General features: G+C 43.3%; 1 protein-coding gene across 2 annotated transcripts in view; it reads right to left on the bottom strand.

The window, feature by feature from the left end:
- Positions 1–463: 463 nt before the first annotated feature.
- MICAL2 (microtubule associated monooxygenase, calponin and LIM domain containing 2) overlaps positions 464–20,422 on the bottom strand; it is a 173,129-nt gene continuing 153,170 nt past the window's right edge. The window contains exons 33-35 of one of the 2 annotated variants that reach the window (XM_055091527.1): positions 9,199–9,301; positions 4,806–4,879; positions 464–1,084 (exon numbers count right to left, since the gene is read on the bottom strand). In XM_055091527.1, the coding sequence (XP_054947502.1) occupies positions 900–1,084; positions 4,806–4,879; positions 9,199–9,301 (362 nt within the window). In that variant the 3' untranslated portion in view covers positions 464–899. The remainder of the gene's footprint in view (positions 1,085–4,805; positions 4,880–9,198; positions 9,302–20,422) is intronic. The other variant, XM_055091528.1, reaches the window with a different exon arrangement.

Raw genomic sequence — 20,422 nt, 5'->3', positions numbered from 1 at the left:
TATCAGCAAATGAAAGAGTTTTATAATACTTTTTGCCATTACCAATAGTTACAAAAAAGTGCTTCAAAATTATTCATTTTCTAGAAGCGTTTTTCACTATGTTCCAGTGGCAATAAGGAGAGTGCTCTGGGGGGAAAAAAAAAAAGCTTTTCTAAGCCAACAGCATTTGGTGTTAACTAACAATCCTGCTGGTATGAAGTCAAAGTTTTATTTCCTTTTTTCCTTCTTTTTTTTTTAAAAAATAAAATTAAGGCTCAAATGTTCTATTAAACTCTCATTGCTTATGTATATTATATTAAGGCTTATAACTACACCTGGTAAATTAAATTCACCCTGGATTGAATTAACACCTGCTATATGAATTATTTGCTTTGTGTAATCAGTAATCTCAAGGTTTCTTCTCTTTCTCTGGAAACACAATTTAAATATTAACCTGATCTTTAAACTGCGGCTGCTTCTTTCTGACATTTGGAAACCGGTCATCCATGCAAAAAAAGGCAAATATGGATATATTAATGAAAAGGCAGCTTCTTAAAAATCTTTCGATGTGTCACTCAATGAATTTGGGAAGAGAAATGATGAAAGCAGCAGGAAAATTGATCTCTGTGTCACTTTCTACGGAAAACAATGCTAATCATCTGCCATGGTCACCTCCAATTTAAGAGACCCACTGAAGTTGACTGCCAATTTGAAAAGAGTCTTTGTATTTTCTTCATTATAATCTCTGGAAGGATCTTGGGCAGCTGGAGTACATATGAGAGAATCTTAAATTCTTTTAAAAATATTGCAGCATGGTATAAGTTACGTTCCAGGTCTGACATATCCTGTGAAAGGAAGAAGAAGTGAGTGAAGGGTGCTTGGCCTGATCTGGTCCTCGGCTTGCTCCCCGTGGGGCTTCCTCATGTCCTGCTCAGCTGACAGCCCCTGGAGAATATGAAGCTTTCAAATCGCTGGTCTTCAGCCTTTTCTTTTATGCGTTGTTCCTCTAAGGACTCCACCAGTTTGTCCCTTTGCTCAATTACTTGCATCATCTCGGTGAGTATTTCTTGCTCCTCATTCAGATCATTCTCATCTTTCTGGCTCTCTACAGAAAAAAAACAAACAAACAAAAATAAATAAAAAATTAAAACCCCCACATTAGACTTCAGGTAAGATCTGACCCCAGGAGGACTTCTGGCATGGGCATTCTTGATTGTTCTGGACTTGCTCTGCCCTTTAATTTCCATGGAGAAAACAAGGAAATGAATTTAACACCAAGGACCTGCCCTCCAAGTCACAGATTAGAAAGGTGGGTGCTTTGTGCTGCTGTCAGCTCAGGTTTCATCTTGAGACTCTATATAAAGTGACAGGGAAAACCCCTTTGTGAGAAAGAGAAGTTAATACCAGCCAGGTCCTGCCAAGCCCTCCAACCTGCCCTCCCCTCACAAAAAAGAAACCAACAAGACAACACAAAGGCAGTTTCCCCTAAACATGTCTGAGCAAAGCGATCTGTGAGAAAAGTTTCTAGGTAAACCATCCGCATCAGTGGAAGCTATTTCAATGATGAGAATCCTTTTTTCATTTGTAGTTAATGACAAATTGCAGCCCTTTGAATAGAGACCAGGCGGCAGCCAAGTGAGGTTATGGCTGGCCGCTAGGAGGATGTTTCCAGACTGTGACTATGCTTCTCCCTGAGTACATGACCTTCTTCCTAATTGGCCCGAGACATTCAATTGCCTCAGGGAGACAAGATTTTTATAAAAGGAAGGAAAAGAGTAAGAAACAGGTAGTAATGACTTTCTGACACCCAAAATAGGATTTTAAAGGCAGATTTTAAGTCTCGTCAACCAGATTATTGCCTTGGGAGAAGACTCTATAAATTCTGTTAGCTCTTCCTATTTAACACATTGGGACTAGGCGGTGGGCCGGATACCAGAGCAGAGATGGTACCACGGTCTCTTGCATCAGGCTGAGTTCTGCTAACAGTGTCAGGAATAAGGTACATATGACAAAAGGGAAATAAAGAGGCACCATTCTCTTTGCAGCTCATGTTTGATGGGAGGGGGGAGAGAGAGGCAGGAGAAGATAAAGGTGAGAGCCCTGGGCTCCAGTCTCTCCGTTCTGGGCCTTGGAAGCCCCCAAAGAGGCAGGGAATGTCACATCATTTGATGGGAGCACTGGGGGTCTGAGGGACTCTTGCCCTGCCCCTTGCTTGGAACTCTGGGAAGAGGCCAGCTGGAAAGGCGCCCTGTGTATAAACGTGGGACAGGTAGAACTTCATGGTTGAGCAGAGAAGAGGGGTCTGGGTGTGGCTCCCCAGATCTTGATCTGCTGTGTGTGGCACACATTGGTAGAGCCTAGAAATGTCCACTTGCCCCAGAGATGCAAAGGTAGCCGGTCACTGGGCCTGCCATGGGGCTCCCCATGATGAGGGATGGAGTGGCCTCACAGTGGAGACTGTCTGGTCAAGCTGAGCGGATGATGTGCTGCGGTGAGGCTGAGCGAGGCCAGGAGTGAGGCTCCAGGCACGCTGAGAGAATGGCCAGGCTATGGGTCAGGCCAGCCACACACCTCGGCTGCAAATGCCAGCAGAGACAGTGGCAGCCTGATGACAGGAGATAGCTATGTGGGAGTCAATGAGTCAGAGAAACCCACACAGATTTCCAGTGCTGTGAAGTCACACAAACCTGCCTCTCGCCATTACCTGGAGGTCACCTTAAGAATCAAGCAGATGCACATATATACAATGGAATATTACTCAGCCATAAAAAGAAATGAAATTGAGTTTCTGTAGTGAGGTGGATGGACCTGGAGTCTGTCATACAGAGTGAAGTAAGTCAGAAGGAGAAAAACAAATATCGTATGCTACACATATATATGGAATCTAAGAAAAAAAAATGACGAAGTGAGAGTGGCATGGACATATATACACTACCGAACGTAAAATAGATAGCTAGTGGTAAGCAGCCGCATAGCACAGGGAGATCAGCTCGGTGCTTTGTGGCCACCTAGAGGGGTGGGATAGGGAGGGTGGGAGGGAGGGAGACGCAAGAGGGAAGAGATATGGGAACATATGTATATGTATAACTGATTCACTTTGTTGTAAAGCAGAAACTAACACATCATTGTAAAGCAATTATACTCCAATAAAGATGTTAAAAAAAAAAAGAATCAAGCAGATGGAAGGGGTGGCAATCTGCAAGACTGAACATTTTCATCCCCAAAAGACTGAGCATTTCCTAGAGGGACTGCATCAGCCTAAATTATTGCATCAGACTAAGTTTACCAGAGAGGGATAAAAAAAGTTCCCTTTCCTCCCTCCCTCCCTTCCTTCCTTCCTTCCGTCCTTCCTTCCTTCCTCCCTTCCTACCTTCCTTTTCTTCTTGATAACTAGTGGTATGAAGGTTTCATGCAAGATGACAAGGCAAAATCAAGAAGCTATATTTTTTTGTACACCCCAGAAGAGTGAGAAGATGTATGACCATCATTCCTTGGTAAGAATTTAAAAAAAAAAAAAAAAAGATTCAAAAGTGACTAATGGAGTCTTTGGTGGTATGTATTTTACCACCCTGATATGGAGCAAATTAAAATTTTTATGAGATGTATAAGTGAGATATTAGTTATATAGTATGATTTGTTAATTTAGGTACACTTCAGTATTCATGCCCCTTATTTGATTATCAACACAGAAAAATTAAAATTCCTCTCTCAGTTTTGGTTTGTCAATGATGGAACCATCTGAGCCCCTCTGATGAATAAAAGTTGATGTATGCCACTTTTATCCATTCTGTACAGAGCAGTTCTCTAAGGATTTTGTTAGAAATAGTTTTCTACTGCTGTAAAGAAACAATCTACAAACACTACTATGTGAGAAAGAACAGGAGATCCCGAGTCTGTGATGATCTGTTCCCAAGTCTTAGACCCATCATTTACGTTGAGGATGCTTTTTAAGTTCTCAGAGACTCGGTTTTCTAATCTGTAAAATGGGGATAAAATACCTAAATAAGAATGATCATGATGATAATGTCTCATATTTACTAAGGACTTGCTCTGAAGCAGGTAACCCATAGGTAGGTGCAATGTTCGGTCCATGAGGTATACAGAAATGATTTAACTTGCTCTTTCAGACTTAGGTCAAATGTAGGAAAGCCATGCATGGATCTGGCCCCACAAACATACAGGCACAGAACAGAGTGAATATGCCTCGCAGGCTGGAGCCTATGAATGCATAAATCAGTATATGGTGTCGATTAAGTTTATTTCAACTCTCCCTCCTTCACGGTGGAAATAATTTTCTCATGTGTGATGCCCTGGCCCAGCCCGTGGTGGGAAGGATGCTTCCTTTACATTCCCCAGTGCCTGGCAGAACCAGGCCTGCCTTCCTCTGTGCTCCCAAAGCACGTTAAGTCATGACCCTTATCTCACTGTGTCATAACTACTGGTCTGGGTGTCAGTCTCCCAAGTGAGGCCACAGGGCAGGGCTGCTCTTCTCCATCTGCCAGTCCCACTCTAGATTCTCAACAAATATTTGCTAAATGAATGGATGGATAAGTGAATGAATGCGTGACTAAATGACTTTGTTCCTATTAGCACATGGGATGGAGCTAAATGCTGCTCTCATGGCCCCAGTGAATGAAGCTATGAAGAACTTGCTGTGCTCTGGTGGGGACAGAGGAAGGCTGGCTTTGTTCCCCCTCTGAGTTCCAGGCTGGTGACACAAGGCAGGAAGAGCGCTCCACTCTGCAATGTGCAGCACGTTCTGGTCAAGTGTCTTCATGGGCGAAAACGTCTTTAACAAAGGCCCCAAACAGATCACCAATACTCACCGTCCTTGAGCATTTTTTCTCTTAATTTCTGCTCCAGTCTGCTTTGATAATCTTCTAATTCTAGTTCTCGGGCCCTGGGGATGAGAGAATGTTCAAACTTTGTAAATACTGGAGATCTGTGTAGAAATATTGACTAACAAACCCATTGCCCACAGCGACTCCACTCTTTTTTTCCTTATTAAAACTGGGGTCTTGGAATATCTCTAAACTGAAAGTTTTGCTGCTGCTACTGCTGCTGAGATATGCTGAACTCAAGAGATGATGGGGAGTAGCTAAAGGCTGTCATGTGCTCTCAGCAAGCTTTTGGAAGGCCACTCAGGACTGGATCGTGAAGAAATGACTAGAACAGTAGAAGCAATGACAATCTGAAACTCTCCTCTCTTTTAGGGGCAACGTGACTTCAAGTATCACCTCTAACAACTCCCAGATCTCTGACTGTGGTAAACAAGAAAACAAGGGGGAAAGAGGAGTGAGACATTTTGTCCGGGTCGAGGCAGAATACTCAGACAACTATCCATCTGGTTGTAAGTGATGTGGGAAGAAGAATCAGCGATGTTTTGGAGGAGTCAAGCTGGAGTGCTGGGGACTCAGTGTGTCCTCCGACAGAACAGCAAAGTCAAGAAGTGAAGTTAGCTTTCGGTGAAGCTCAGACAGAACTTCATGACCTTTCCATGCCTGGGGATAGCCCATGTATGTCAGAGTATGTGTGTAAGCTTCCCACACGCTGGGCCACGTGGTAACGTGGAGGTTCCGCAAACCTTCGGGAGTGCAGGCGTGGCGTTCTCAGGAGAAATGAGGCCCACAAATGGATGAGGCAGGGGTCAGAGGTGATAGGTGAAGTCACATAATCTCTAAAAAGGGAGGCTATAGAGCGGCGGTCCCCAACGTTTTTGGCACCAGGGACCAGTTTCGTGGAAGACAAGTTTTCCACGGACAGGAGTGGGGGCCGGGGGAGGGGGGGAAGGTTCAGGCGGTAATGCGAGCAATGGGGAGTGATGGGGAGAGGCAGATGAAGCTTCGCTCGCTTACCCGCCGCTCACCTCCTGCCTGCAGTGCAGCCCGGTTCCTAACAGGCCACGGACCGGTACCCGTCCACAGCCCAGGGGGTTGGGGACCCCTGCTATAGAGGAAAAAAGGGTTTGAAGACAGGACCTTGGGAACACCTACATTTAGAAGCCAAACAAAAGAGGTAGATCCAGGGAAGAAGCAAGTAAAAGGTTGGAAGGGTAAACAAGAAATGCAGCATCACAGAAGCCAAGAGAGGAAAGTTTCAGGAGAGAAGAGAGAGATCAAGGGTGTCCAATGCTACAGAGACACTGAAGGGGCTGAGGGCTGAGTCTAGGTCCCTGGGTTTGACGTGGAGGGGGGCCTTCCCTTCCAGCCCCACCTGCAGGCTGCATGCGTATCTGCTATAGCTTTGGGTCACTTCACTATATACCCTGTTGTCGCTGTCGTTATTTTTACTACTTCTTCTATTACGTGGGCCAAGGTCCACGCTTTGTTCAATACTCTCCCTCTTGTTATTGACACTCAACTTCCCTTGCCCACTCTGGTAGCCAGTGGAAACGCACCACTCAGATCTTCCTTGAAGAGAGAACTCTGGAAGGAGTGTAGTGTGTAATGAGCTGACTGCTGTAGCAGAACCCGCTTCACTGTTGGGCTGAGGCCACACTGTCCCTGAGCAGCTCCAGCCAGTGAGCGAGCACAGTGGCGGTGCTGGAGCTGGGCCATTTCTGCCCCACTTCGGGCTCCTCGGATGGGCAGTCTTTGATCTGGGGCTCCCCTCGCCTGGCTCAGATTGTCTCAGGGCTGCACTGCAGTCTGAGGCTCCTCCTGCCAATTCTCATTCCCTCCCCTCTCCTTTTACAGGTGTCAGGACGACATGGGGTCTGAAGACTTCCCTCTCACTCCCACTCCCTTTCTCCTTTCTCCCAACACATCTCTTGTACTTCTAATTCTGTCTTGGCACCTGCTTTCCCAAGGGACCCAAAATGACACACCGGTGTAAGACGTTTTTCCTGGTTCAGCCAGGTCTTTCTCCAAACTAAAACCTATCCTTTACCAGAGCTCCCACCTGCCTTTGTCTAGCTCACACGTCCGAGTTCTCCTCCTTGGCCTCTGTTGGAGGAGAAAGTGCCCTCTGACAGTGTACCAAGGAGGGAAGCCACAGTCACTGAGCAGTCACCACCCACCTGACCTTTGCCGGTAGGGCCTGTGCACTGACTGCTCCGCCTACAAACCTCCGTGGAGCGCTTGCTATGTTTTCTCATTCCTCTCATGCTGTGTGCTTGCGTGTCTGTGTCCCCTGAAACCATCAGATAGGGACTATGGCCTGATTCATCTCTACCTCCTCAGTACCCAGCACATTTCCTAGCACATGGAATGTGCTTGATACTTTTTTGTTAATGAACTTTACAATTCAGACCTGGACCAAAGGCAGACGATACGGTTGTATTAAAAAGGGCTTTGTAGTCAGGCGGAGATGGACAAATTACTTAGTTGTTTTGAGTCTCAGCATGTACGTCAATTTAAAAAAATAGTACTAATAAAAGTAATTGCTACAGATGAGCCCTTCTTCCCCATTCCTGGCATTTCCTTCATGTCAGTGGAGCTCAAGGAGTATAATTCCTGGCTTCTTCTCTCCACTTGCACGCTTATATACTCACTCTCACCCCAGGGGAGGTAAATTTGGGAAGAACAGACTAGAGGAACTCAGCTCACACCTTTTCTCCCTGGGCATCAGCCTGCCTGCAGCAAACATGTGTTCTCTGTTACTCTGAGCCTTGCTATGGGTCTAGGGCAAGATTTCTCAATCTTGACACTATTGACATTTTGGGCTAGTTAATTCTTTGTTGGTGAGGGAAGCGGGATGCCCTGTGCACTGTAGAATGTTCTGTAGCACCCTTGGCCTCTCCGCACTAGATATCACTAGCACCTCCCAGTTGCGATAGACAAAAATGTCTTCAGACATTGCCAAATATCCCTGGAAGGAGGAAGTGGGGTGGAAATTGCCCCCATTGGTCTAGGGTAAAAGCCTTACCCCTAAGAAGCAAGTGATTCACTACCTTTTGTGACTAGGTAGATGAGTGTGTCTAATTCTGGGGTTGGGTAGTATAGTAAGTTGCATGGTGAACTCCCAAAAGATATGTCCACATCCTAACCCCTGGAACCTCTGAATGTGACCTTATTTAAAAAAGGGTCTTTGTGGATGTAATTAAGTTAAGAACCTTGAATAAGAGTATTCTGGATTATGCCAGTGGGCTCTAAACCCAGTGACAAGTGTCCTTACAAGAGACAGAAGAGAAGACATGGACACACAGAGAAGGCTGCATGAAGACAGAGGGAGAGATTGGAGTGATGCAGTCACAAGCCAAGGGATGCCTGGAGGCACCTGAAGCTGGAAGAGGCAAAGGAAGAATTCTCCCCCAGAGGCCGCGAAGGGAGCATGGCCTTCCTAACACCTCGATTTCAGACTGTGTTCCAGAGCTGAGAGAGAATACATTTCTCTTATTGTAAGCCACCTCGTTTGTGATAATATATTAGTCCAGCCCTAGGAAATGAATATAGTTAGCAAGCCCACTTGGGCTCTCATATTTAGCCGAGCTAGCCATAATCAGTAATCAACACTTTATTTTGATATTCTGGGTCAACTATTGACCCAATTGCCTTATTTCTCACCCGGCTCAGAACCCAGGCAGAGAAAAGGAAAAGAATTTTATTAGACCCCTTCAAAGACTCCCAAAATTAACTCTCAGGGGGGTTGGGGTGAAAATGAAATAAGACAGCATAAGTGAAAGCACCCAGTACAACTTGTGGTGCTTAGTCAGTTTATATGTTACTTCCTTTCCCTCCAGAATGGTGACAGGTAGAATGACCTTCAACATTTTCAGAGCACGGTAAGATCCATCTCTACTTTCTGATCTCCCAGCCAGACTGCAACCTCTCATTCAGAGGACAGCCAGACCGATCTCCACCTTCAATCCATTAAGGACACAGGGAAGTGGTCAGGAGATTTCAGCAAGCCCTTCCCATGATTCACACACAGAAGCCAGACACATGCTTCCCCATTGCAGGTGTGTCACTGCAAGTGGGTCCCCCCTGGTGTGGGGGACAGGGATGGATTGAAAGTGTCTTATCCAAATGCCCTCCAGCTCCAGACCCATTACCTGAAATCATTTTAGCCATAGGACTCCACAGCAGAGAACAGACAATTGAAGATTCTCTGCACTAATGCCAGCATGATATGCAAGACATCAAATGTCAATTTGTCTCAATCAAAATTCTGTATGCACAAGAAGAAAAAATCCTGAGACTTCAACCTAGGAGGGTGGGCCACCCCACTCCCGCCCCCTTTGCTTTTAGGCCTCACTGTTATCTGTGTTGCCTTACTTACATGATCAGTAACTCCGACTCATATCGCATTAATTTATTCTTCTCCAGAACCAGCTTAAACCATTCCTGCAAAAGCTGTGCTTCATCCTGTGTGCCTGAATCTGCTTAAGAAATCAACGGCAAATGGGTTAGATTGGCATTACTCTTCCCATGATCAAACTGCTTTGGAGCTACTTTAGGGGGCCATGTTTGTAGCAAAAAGGGCTCTGCAGGCGCAGCCCCCTGACGGCCTGTTGATGCCTCGAGATCATGAGCATGACAAATAAAACCCACCTGTGCATGCTCTGGGGGAGGTCCTCCTGGACATTTAGGGCATGAATACTTCAGCTCCATGGGCCATATACCCTTGACAATGGCCTGCCACTAATGATCCCTCTCCTGCCTATCTGTATGTCCTCCATAAAACTTCTATACAGGGCTTCCCTGGTGGCGCAGTGGTTGAGAATCTGCCTGCCAGTGCAGGGGACATGGGTTTGATCCCTGGTCCAGGAAGATCCCACACGCCACAGAGCAGCTAAGCCCGTGAGCCACAACTACTGAGCCTGCGCTCTAGAGCCATGAGCCACAACTACTGAGCCCACGAACCACAGCTACTGAAGGCCATGCACCTAGAGCCGGTGCTCCACAAGAGAAGCCACCACAACGAGAAGCCCGCGAACTGCAACAAAGAATAGGCCCCGCTCACTGCAACTAGAGAAAGCCCACGCGCAGCAACGAAGACTCAATGCAGACAGAAACAATAAATAAATTAAATAAATAAATAAATAAATAAATTTATTTAAAGAAAAAAAAAAACTTCTATACATTTGTGCATCACATCCTCCATCAAAGAAAACCCTAGTAACCCTGATGGTTACTATCTCCTTCTCTTTTTCTGAATCAAATGCCTGAGTGTCCAGGTGGGGTGTGGCTCCCTTTATGGGGCAGGGAAGCTCACACTTCATTTAGTCACAGAGGAGCAGTAATTGGCATTTTGATTTTTTGCACAAAGCCAAATGATGGGGGAGAAAAAGGTATTAGCTTTGAATCTCATAGGGAAAAAGTTATATCCGTTCACTCTTATAACTTAGATTATGACCTTTCTTCCTTTATTAAACAGAAGAATAACCATGAGAAAATTGACCCTGCTTTTAGATATTCAGTGTTAGATGCTAAATGTTTAGATAATAAAATGCTAAAATCTGGGAATGTTTGAGAAGCAGCAACATGGGGTGGCTTTCTAGTATTTCACCCTGAAAGGGGAACACAGGCTGTGTTGCAAAGCTCATGGCCATTCTCGAAGGATTTATCCTGAAGGGTCCCGTAGGTGGAGAGGAAAACAGGGCAGACAGAAGATGTGACCTTGGGCAAGTAGTTTAACCTCTCAGAACCTCTGCTTCTTCATGGGGTAAACTGAACAAGAAGACACACAAGTAATAGAATAATAATAATGAGTTGCTGTTTATAATTCAGGGTTACGTGCCAGTCGAGGGCTAAGTACCTTATATTCAACACCTCATTGAATCCTCACAACAAACTCATCAGTAGGTTCTCTTATTACCACCACTTGATGGCTGAAGAAACAGAGGTTTAAAAGATTAGAATAACTTGCCCAAGCTCACATTTAGTAAGTAGCAGAGCTAGGGCTTGAGTTCAAGGAAGCCTTATGCTAAGCCCATACTCTTCACTGCTTGTATACCTCTCCCCCGTCCTCATCCCTCCCTCCCTCCCTTAGGCCTGTAAGGTAAAATAACGCCCCTAGCACATTGCCTTGCACACAGCAAAGTCATCCATAAAAATGAGTACCCTTTCTCCCTGTCTCCTTGAACACCCTTTTATTGATATGGAAACTGGGGTCCAGAGCAATTGATATGAAATGTCACAAATTATATATTTAATGTGCCAACTGATGCTACAATGTAGAACTTCTGATGAATTCATTCATCCATTCATCCATCCATTCAATAACACCTATTTATGGAATAGGTGTCAGGTATTGCCTTAGGTACTGGGGATACAGTGATAGATAATGCCACATATCACAAGAATTTTGGAGATAGTAAGGCATAGTGCCTGCTGAGAAGGGTATTGTTAGATAATCTTTTGGATCAGACGGACCGAAAAGCTAAAATAAAGTAGAATATTAGAAAACTGTCACCACAACAAAGCAGCAAAAAAGGACTGGGAATACAGAGAAGGGAGGCTTTTCCTGGTCAGGGTGTGAGGGTGGGCTTCCCGGGAGGAGGTGATGTCTGAACTGGGACGTTGAAGAATGGATAACACTTTGAGAGGAAATAATGAGGGTGGGAGAGGATATTCCAAGAAGAGGGAACAATATGAGCAAAGACGGGGGGATAGGATAGAAGATGGTAGAGACAGAGATCAGGAAGGGCTAAGGGGACATGGAGGGGAGGACGATGAGACCTTGGAGGGTAGGAAAATCTACATATAATAGAGGCCCCTTAGCCATGCTAAGGCTCTTGTACTTAATGCTGTAGATACAAAGGGACACTGAAGGTGGTTGAGTAGGAGAATGATACCTGGAGTTTCATGCAGGAAGGATTAAAAGGGGGAGAGAAATAAATAAGATGTTACAGAGCACCAAGCTGAGCTTCCTGTGCTTTATAGCTTGTTCCCACTAGCTATCTATTTTACGAATGGCAGTGTATATATGTCCATCCTCATCTCCCAGTTTGTCCCACCCTCCCCTTCCCCCTCTGTGTCCACGTGTCCATTCTCTACCGTCTACGCCTCTATTCCTGCCCTGCAAATAGGTTCATCTGTACCATTTTTCTAAATTCCACATATATGTGTTAATATACGTGTTCCATACGTTTGGTCTCTACACCTGTGTCTCTATTTCTGCCTTGCAAACCGGTTCATCTGTACCATTTTTCTAGATTCCACATATATGCGTTAATATATGATATTTGTTTTTCTCTTTCTGACTTAACTTCACTCTGTATGACAGTCTCTAGATCCATTCATGTCTCTACAAAAGACCCAATTTCGTTCCTTTTTTGGCTGAGTAACATTCCATTGTATATATTTACCACATCTTCTTCATCCATTCATCTGTTGTTGGACATTTAGGTTGCTTCCATGTCCTGGCTATTGTAAATAGTGCTGCAATGAACACTGGGGTACGTGTATCCTTTTGAATGATGGTTTTCTCAGGGTATATGCCCAGTAGTGGGATTGCTGGGTCATATGGTAGCTCTATTTTTAGTTTTTTAAGGAACCTCCATACTGCTCTCCACGGTGGCTGTAACAATTTACATTCCCACCAACAGTGTGAAAAGGTTCCCTTCTCTCCATACCCTCTCCAGCGTTTATCGTGTGTAGATTTTTTGATGTTGGCCATTCTGTCTGGTGTGTGGTGATACCTCATTGTAGTTTTGATTTGCATTTCTCTAATAATTAGTGATGTTGAGCAGCTTTTCATGTGCTTCCTGGCCATCTGTATGTCCTCTTTGGAGAAATGTCTATTTAGGTCTTCCACCCATTTTTAAATTGGGTTGTTTGTTTTTTTAATATTGAACTCCATGAGCCATTTGTATATTTTGGAGATTAGTCCTTTGTCCGTTGCTTCATTTGCAAATATTTTCGCCCATTCTGAAGGTTGTCTTTTCATCTTGTTTAGGGTTTCCTTTGCTGTGCAAAGTTTTAAAGTTTCATTAGGTCCCATTTGTTCATTTTTGTTTTTATTTTCATTTTTTTACATGTAGCCGTCCAGTTTTCCCAGCACCACTTATTGAAGAGGCTGTCTTTTCTCCATTGTAAGTTCTTGCCTCCTTACAGATAGCTAGCGGGAATAAGCTATAAAGCACAGGGAGCTCAGCTTGGTGCTCTGTGGCGACCTAGATGGGTGGGATGGGGGGTGGGGTGGAGGGAGGTCCAAGAGAGAGGGGATAGATGTATACATATAGCTGATTCACTTCATTGTACAGCAGAAACTAACACAACATTGTAAAGGAATTATACTCCAATACAAAAAAGAAATAAATAAGATGTTATTCTTTCTTAGGTTTCTTGAATGAATGAATGGATGGATGAATGGACTAACTTATAAACCTGTTGAGTACCAACATCTTCTGAGCATTGTTTGTGGTGCTGAGGGACAGGGATGAATAAGCACTGGTTCCGGCTGTTCAGGAACCTGGGAGCTTGCAGTCCAGTAGGAAAACCAACACTGCACAGGCAAATAGGATACAATGTGCCCCCTGCCATGCAACACAGGAGGGAAGCAATTCATCCTGTGTGGAGGAAGTGGGGAAAACTCAGAGAGAAGACAGTAGGTGAGCTCAGCTTAAGTGGATGAGTGAGAGGCAGGACGAGGTGAAGAACAAGGCATTCCAGGGCATAGTTGCTGAATGAAAGAATGAAGTGCATAGACCGGAGATCGTATATAACATAGAAATTAAGAGAGTATACGTTAAACTCAGGCTTGGGATCAAAATTCCATTCTTTGACCTATCACTGTGTGGGCTTAAACTCTTAATAGCCTCCCTGAGCCTCAGTCTCCTCATTTGTTACAAAGATGCAGTGGGATCGTGCAAAGACCTTAGCCTAGCCCTTCCACTTAGTATAAGCTCAATAAATGGTAATGGTCATTATTCAAATCATATACATGATGGGAGAACACTTAGGGGTCATCTCTCCCAGCCATGGAGGCACATAGGAATTCCCTCTACCTCCCTCCCACCCCAGATTCTACTATAATTCTCCAAGGATGGTAGAATTCCCTGCTGTCCAAGAAGCCCACTGCAGGGCTGTGTACTCTTAAGTATTGAAAACTTCTTTCTTTTGCTCTTTGATGGGTTGGCTGCAAGCCAATGAGTCCAGTTGTGCCGTCTCGAGGAAAATAGAGAACAGTAACTCTATATTTTCATGAAAGACATTCAGATATTTGAAGGCAGGTCTCATGATACACTGAAGTGTTCTTATTTCGTCAGTGCCTCCAGGTCATTTATCATTTTGTCATAAAAGAGCTACCCACCTCTGTTTGCCCTCTAATTTCCCAGGATACATCTTAAGGAGAGTCCAGAATCAAACAACCCAGAGAGGAGAGACACCCTTGCACCTTCACGCTGTGCCCTGGGATTGCAGAAGTCCTTTTAGCAGCAGCGTCTTCACCTGGCTCTTCCTAACTTTCAGTCGAATCTGGTCTTTCCACACTAGGGGTGGTGAAGTCTGATGACTTTATGCTCTACTTGTGCAACTGATCTTTTTCTAGACCTAATTCAAGACTTTATTTGTGTCTTGTTAATTATCATCTTGTTTATTTTGTTCCATTAAGGGGAAATCTTTGGGATATTTTCTCCATCTGACACATTTCTCCTAGATTTGGGATTTCTGTGGAATCGATAAAAAAGGGCATCCTGTACCTTTACGCTATATTGAAAAACAAAACATCAGGTAGCACTAGACCAAGAACAGAGCCATCTAGCCCGTTAGAGACCTTTGGGTGAGACTGTTCTATAAACTTTAAATGCATGGCACCCAGCTGGTACCATCCAGTCCACATTTCTGTATCTTTTCCATTAGGCTCTTATAAGAAACTTTAATAACAAAATAATTTCCTGAAACCAAGCTTCACAAAGCCTGCTTTGTCCATTGGCATGACAAACCTCACAACACCACCCAGAAAAGGAAATGACATTTGTCTTCCAAAGCTTCTAAGTAAACACCAGTGATTCCTTAGTAATCTCTAAATTTCTTTCTCAATATTCACAATTTCTTTAACAATCCTTTCTAGAATTTTGACAAGGATCAGAACTCATGTTTCTTTCTCATGTGAAAAGTAGAAAATGTACTCATCTCTAGTTTTTTGGTCCAGGAATTCTTCCTGAGTCTTCAAAGACTGAGGTATATCTGCAACTTATTTCAACACCAGGGGGTTAACTCAGTCAATCAACAAATTCTGATTTAGTAAGGCCACATCAAAGACACTGCTCTCTGTATGTACGTATCATCTTTCACCGGGGCTTAGAAACCTGAATTCATTGCTCTCCCATTTTTCTCACCTATCCAGATTCAATTTCCTCATCTAGATATTTGCTTAACATTTCTAGATTGAGGACCATTTTCCTTGATTAAGAAAACAAAAGCGGAGAGTAGAAAACCCTGCCTCTCCCCAATCATGTAACATTATACCATCTGCTTCAGTGCTGGGTCTATCCTTGCCTTGTTTTTAATCCAAAAGAAACAGCACTGTTTTGCTGTCTTTAGAGTATTTTTTTGTCGTTGATTTTCCGATTCAGCCTCTTTGCTACATTATACCTACAGGTTCAAGCCAGACTTTTATCCTGCCTTCCATGTCCCTTCTTCAACCTTTCTTGTGTGTCCTTCTAAAATCTGGTCCCTCAGAGAGTTCCCTGTGCAGCCTCATTGATTTGTATTGATGCTGTACTCAACAAACACAGGTTGAACTGAATCAATCAATTTAATTTACTCTTTTGAGTGGAATAATTTTCAACTTTATAGCCTACAGTTTATTTTTTAGACTCTTCCTTTCCTCAGTAGTCAAAATCACTTTTGGGGATCTTTGAACATGGAATCAAGGGCAGATTTCTAGGGAATCTGCTTTCCCAAAGCATTGGGTGCAGGCAGATTGTGCCTATCCCAGGCTTGCCTTGCTCTCAACCTCAGCAATGCACTGAGATTTCCATCACCTCACTGCTACCCACCAGAGAGCTTCCTTGCAGGTCCTAATGAAGTCTCAAGCAGCATTGCCCCTCATCGTAGATGCAGTAGAGTGTAGTGGCAGAGGGCATGGGCTTTGAGATCGAACAGATCTTCTCTCCCACTTACAAATGTGTGACCTTGATCAAGTAACCTCACATCTCTCTGCCTCAGTCTCCTCTCTTGAAAAATGGGGGTGACCATAGTCCCTGCCTCCTAAATCGGTTATGAAGATTAAATGAGATGATGCATGCAAAATGCTGAGCGTGGTGCCTGGTACATAGTAAACCTTCAATAAACTGTACCATGGTCATTACCACGCTGTTGTTTCTTCCAGTGTCTAGTTCTACAGTTCCATGTGGAGTATTTGCTGTATATCTTTAAACCTCAACTAGAGTGTAATCCCTGACTTGATTACCTACGGCTAAACTTTATCTGGTAACTTCACTTGAGATTAATAAAAGCTCTTAAATAATTATATATATATTTTTTGTCTCCATGTAAACGGAAGGGTCATATGGCTGGCTGGATCGTCAGCACTTGCTTGGGAAGAAGACTAGAGACTCTGTGCCTATACAGACTGTGTACTCAACCGGGTCTCCAGCTGGTCCCATGGCTGCAGGTGAACTGCAAGCCCTTCCAGGGCAGGGATGTGACTGCTACATCTGGGAACCAGGATGCAGCTAGAATGGCACGGCCAGAAAGCGAGCAGCCTCTGGCTGTGAATAGAATAGCCCAGTTACCTAACCCTCACTGCCACCCCTGCTTGTGACCACAGTCAACTGGTTCTTCCTTTGCTCCTGTGCCCTCACATCATGCTCTTTCCCAGACAAAATGCAAGGATTCCACTTGCTTAAGTGAAATAAAGTAGTCAAAACTCAACACCAAACAATTTGTTATTAATGGAGTCATGTAAATCAACCCACTTGTCCCTAAGTGAGCTCTCAAAAAAGCAAAGCAAACTTTGTCACTCCCTACTGAAATTCTATAACCCCCCATAATCAAGTTCAAATCACCTAGCCTGACAGCACTTAGTCCTGCTTACATTAGAGGGAATGGCACTTAATGGTCCATAACTTTTTTCTCAATGGAGAATAACAGACTAAATGAACAATCCGTTCTTTAAAGTCGTGGCTTTTTAACCATTTCCTTTTGTCAGTAACGCTGAATGCTTCTCTGATTGTGTATTGGTGTGTGGTTTTTCCATGTTGGGTCTTGTGTTGCTCTCTGGTTCACAGCTATCTAATTCTTCAGACATGATTTCCTGCCCCCTTAGAAGCTATGAGAAGTCCTAATTTGGTTTTTGCTGCAATTCTCTCAATGCCCTCAACACCCTCAGTGATGTTCTGGAGCATGAACCGGCAGTAGAGTGATTACAGCCAGAATCCTCAGTAGCAGTGTGCAAGCATCTCCCTCAGATTGGCTGGGTTTCAGCCCCTGCCTCTTGTTCGCTGGCCTCTGGTCGGCTCTTAGATCCTGTGCTCATCCACGGGCCTATTTCATTTAAATCTCTAGCCAGCCCTTCTGTACCCAGTGCTCTGGGTACGCTGACTTCCCACAGGCTCCTTACACATGATGGTGATAATCTAAAAAGCTGCACTGGGGGTCTGGCCTGATTCAGTCTTGGCAAAGCCAGGATGCTGGAAGGTAACTCATGACCCCATTCTGGGAGCCAGAGGCTGCAGCTGAAAAACAAAAATTCTAGTCCTTCCTTTATTAAACAGCTTTTGTTTTGTTTTGCTTTTAGCTACATATCTATTCATCATAAAGTTTTTCTTGCTTTTGAATTTTATTGAAATGATATCATACTATATGTGGTCTCTGCAACTTGCTCATTTTAAATTCTTTCTATATGTTTCTAAAATGCCTCTATGCTGCTCATTCATTTTCACTGCTGTATATGTAACATTCAGTTGTATGTGCCACAGTTAACTGTTCTACAATTTATCCATTTTCCTGTTAATGGATATCTAGGTTGTTCTTAGCGGTTTGCTACTATGAACGATGCTGCTATGAACATTCTTGTATATGTCTTCTGATCCATGTGGGCAAGAGTTTCTCTGGAATATATAATTAGGAATGAAATTCTTGAGTAGTAGGTATGCGAATGTTCAGCTTCACAGAATAAAGCCAAATTGTTTTCCAAAGAGTTGTGGCTGTTTACACTCCCACTAACATTGAATAAGAGCTCCCTTTGTTCCTTACCCTTGCCAAATACTTAGTATTAGATTTTATAAGTTTTGGTAATTTAATAGTTTAAAATAGTTTCTCAATGTAGTCTTAATTTGCATTTTCCTAATTATTAATGAGTATTCTTCTGTGAAATGTATATTTATGCCATTTGTCTTTTTTTTTGCGGTACGCGGGCCTCTCACTGCCGTGGCCTCTGCCGTTGCAGAGTACAGGCTCTGGGCGCGCAGGCTCAGCGGCCATGGATCACGGGTCCAGCCGCTCCGCGGCCCGTGGGATCTTCCCGGACGGGGGCACGAACCCATGTCCCCTGCATCGGCTGGCTTTCTCAATGTAGTCTTAATTTGCATTTTCCTAATTATTAATGAGTATTCTTCTGTGAAATGTATATTTATGCCATTTGTCTTTTTTTTTGCGGTACGCGGGCCTCTCACTGCCGTGGCCTCTGCCGTTGCAGAGTACAGGCTCTGGGCGCGCAGGCTCAGCGGCCATGGATCACGGGTCCAGCCGCTCCACGGCCCGTGGGATCTTCCCGGACGGGGGCACGAACCCATGTCCCCTGCATCAGCAGGAGGACTCTCAACCACTGCGCCACCAGGGAAGCCCCATTTGTCTATTTTCATATGGAGTTATTTGCCTGTCTCTTATTGATCTTTAACAGTTCTTTACATATTCTGGAATACTGAAAGTTTGTTATATTTGTTACAAATATATTTTCCAAATTAGTGGCTTTTCTTTTTTGGTTATATTTGTTGCGAATGTATTTTCCAAATTAGTGGCTTATCTTTTCCTTTCCTTTATGGTGTCTATAGACTACCAAATTGAGGTCAAAAAGATTCTTAACTTTTCAAGTGTCATTTTCATATTAAAGTCTTTAATTTTTATGACACTGATTACATTTGTTGCAAATATATTTTCCAAATTATATGGTTAAAGATAAGGTTCAATTTCATTTTTGTCCTATATGGAAAACCAGTTGTCCCAGAATCACTTACTTCCTGTGAACTGCAGTGATACTGCTGGCTTATATCAAGTTTTCATATATGTAAGATTATGTTTGGGTTTTTGTTTGTTTGTTTGTTTTTTAACGTTTTGGCTACGCCATGCAGCATGCTGGACCTTAGTTCCCTGACCAGGGATCGAACCCACGCCCCCTGCAGTGGAAATGTGGAGTCCCAACCACTGGACCACAAGGGGAGTCTCATGTTTGGGTGTCTTGGTGGCTTTCAGTAAAGTATTAACGTGGGCTCCATAAAGGTTGTGCACATTTTTTTTGTTAGATTTATTCCTAGGCACCTCATGTTTTTATGCTAATGTAAGCAATATCTTCTTTGTTATCTCATTTTTTAGAAACCAATGCTGAGATATGGAAATGCAATTGATTTTTCTACTTTGATATTATTTCCAATTGCATGATATAGGCTCTTATTATTTTAAAAAATTATCTGTACATTCCTTTGGGTTTCCATGTGGTTAATTCTATCATCTGGAAATGACAAAAGTTTGTTTCTTCCTTTCCAAACCTTGTGCCATTTTATCCTTGTCTTACTGTACTGGGTAGGGTCTCCTGTGAAATATTGAATAGAAGAGGTCATGGCAGGCATCCTCTTTTTTCACAGATTTTAAAAGAAATGCTTCTAATATTTTACCATTAAACAATGGTGTTTGCTACAGGGTTTTGGAAGATATCCTTCAAATTAAGAAAGTTCTGACCCAGCAATTTTACTTCTGGGTATTTATCCTAAGAACACAAAAACACCAATTTGAAAAGATATATGCAGCCTTATGTTCATTGCCGCATTATTTAAAATAGACAAGATATGGAAACAACCTAAGTGTCCACTAACAGATGAATGCATAAAGAAAATGTGGTATATATACACAATGGAATATTACTTGGCCAAAAAAAGAATGAAATCCTGCTGTTTGTGACAACATGGATAGACCTTGAAGGTATTACACTAAGTGAAATAAGTCACAAAGAGAAGGATAAATACCATATGATTTCACTCATATGTGAAATTAAAACCAAAAAAATGAACAAACAAAATAAAACGAAAACAAGGTCATAGATACAGAGATCAGAGTAGCGTTTCCTGAGAGGAAGGGGTTAGGGGGTGGGTGAAATGGGTGAAGGGGATCAACTGTATGGTGATGGGTGGTAACTAGACTTGTGGTAACAACTCTATAGTGTATACAGATGTCAAATTATAATGCTGTACACCAAAACTTATATAATAAAAAAAAATTAAGCTTCAAGAAGGCAAAATAAAAAGTTCTTTTTTTGCTAAGAGTTTTTATCCTAAATGAGTGTTGAATTTTGTCAAATGATATTTTCTTCTTTTATGGAAAAGCCCATATGGTTTTCCCTT

Source organism: Physeter macrocephalus, chromosome 16 (assembly GCF_002837175.3).
Source record: "Physeter macrocephalus isolate SW-GA chromosome 16, ASM283717v5, whole genome shotgun sequence".
Lineage (NCBI taxonomy): Eukaryota > Metazoa > Chordata > Mammalia > Artiodactyla > Physeteridae > Physeter > Physeter macrocephalus.
The sequence above is the reverse complement of the archived record's forward strand: the minus strand, read 5'-3'. Positions and strand labels throughout refer to the sequence as shown.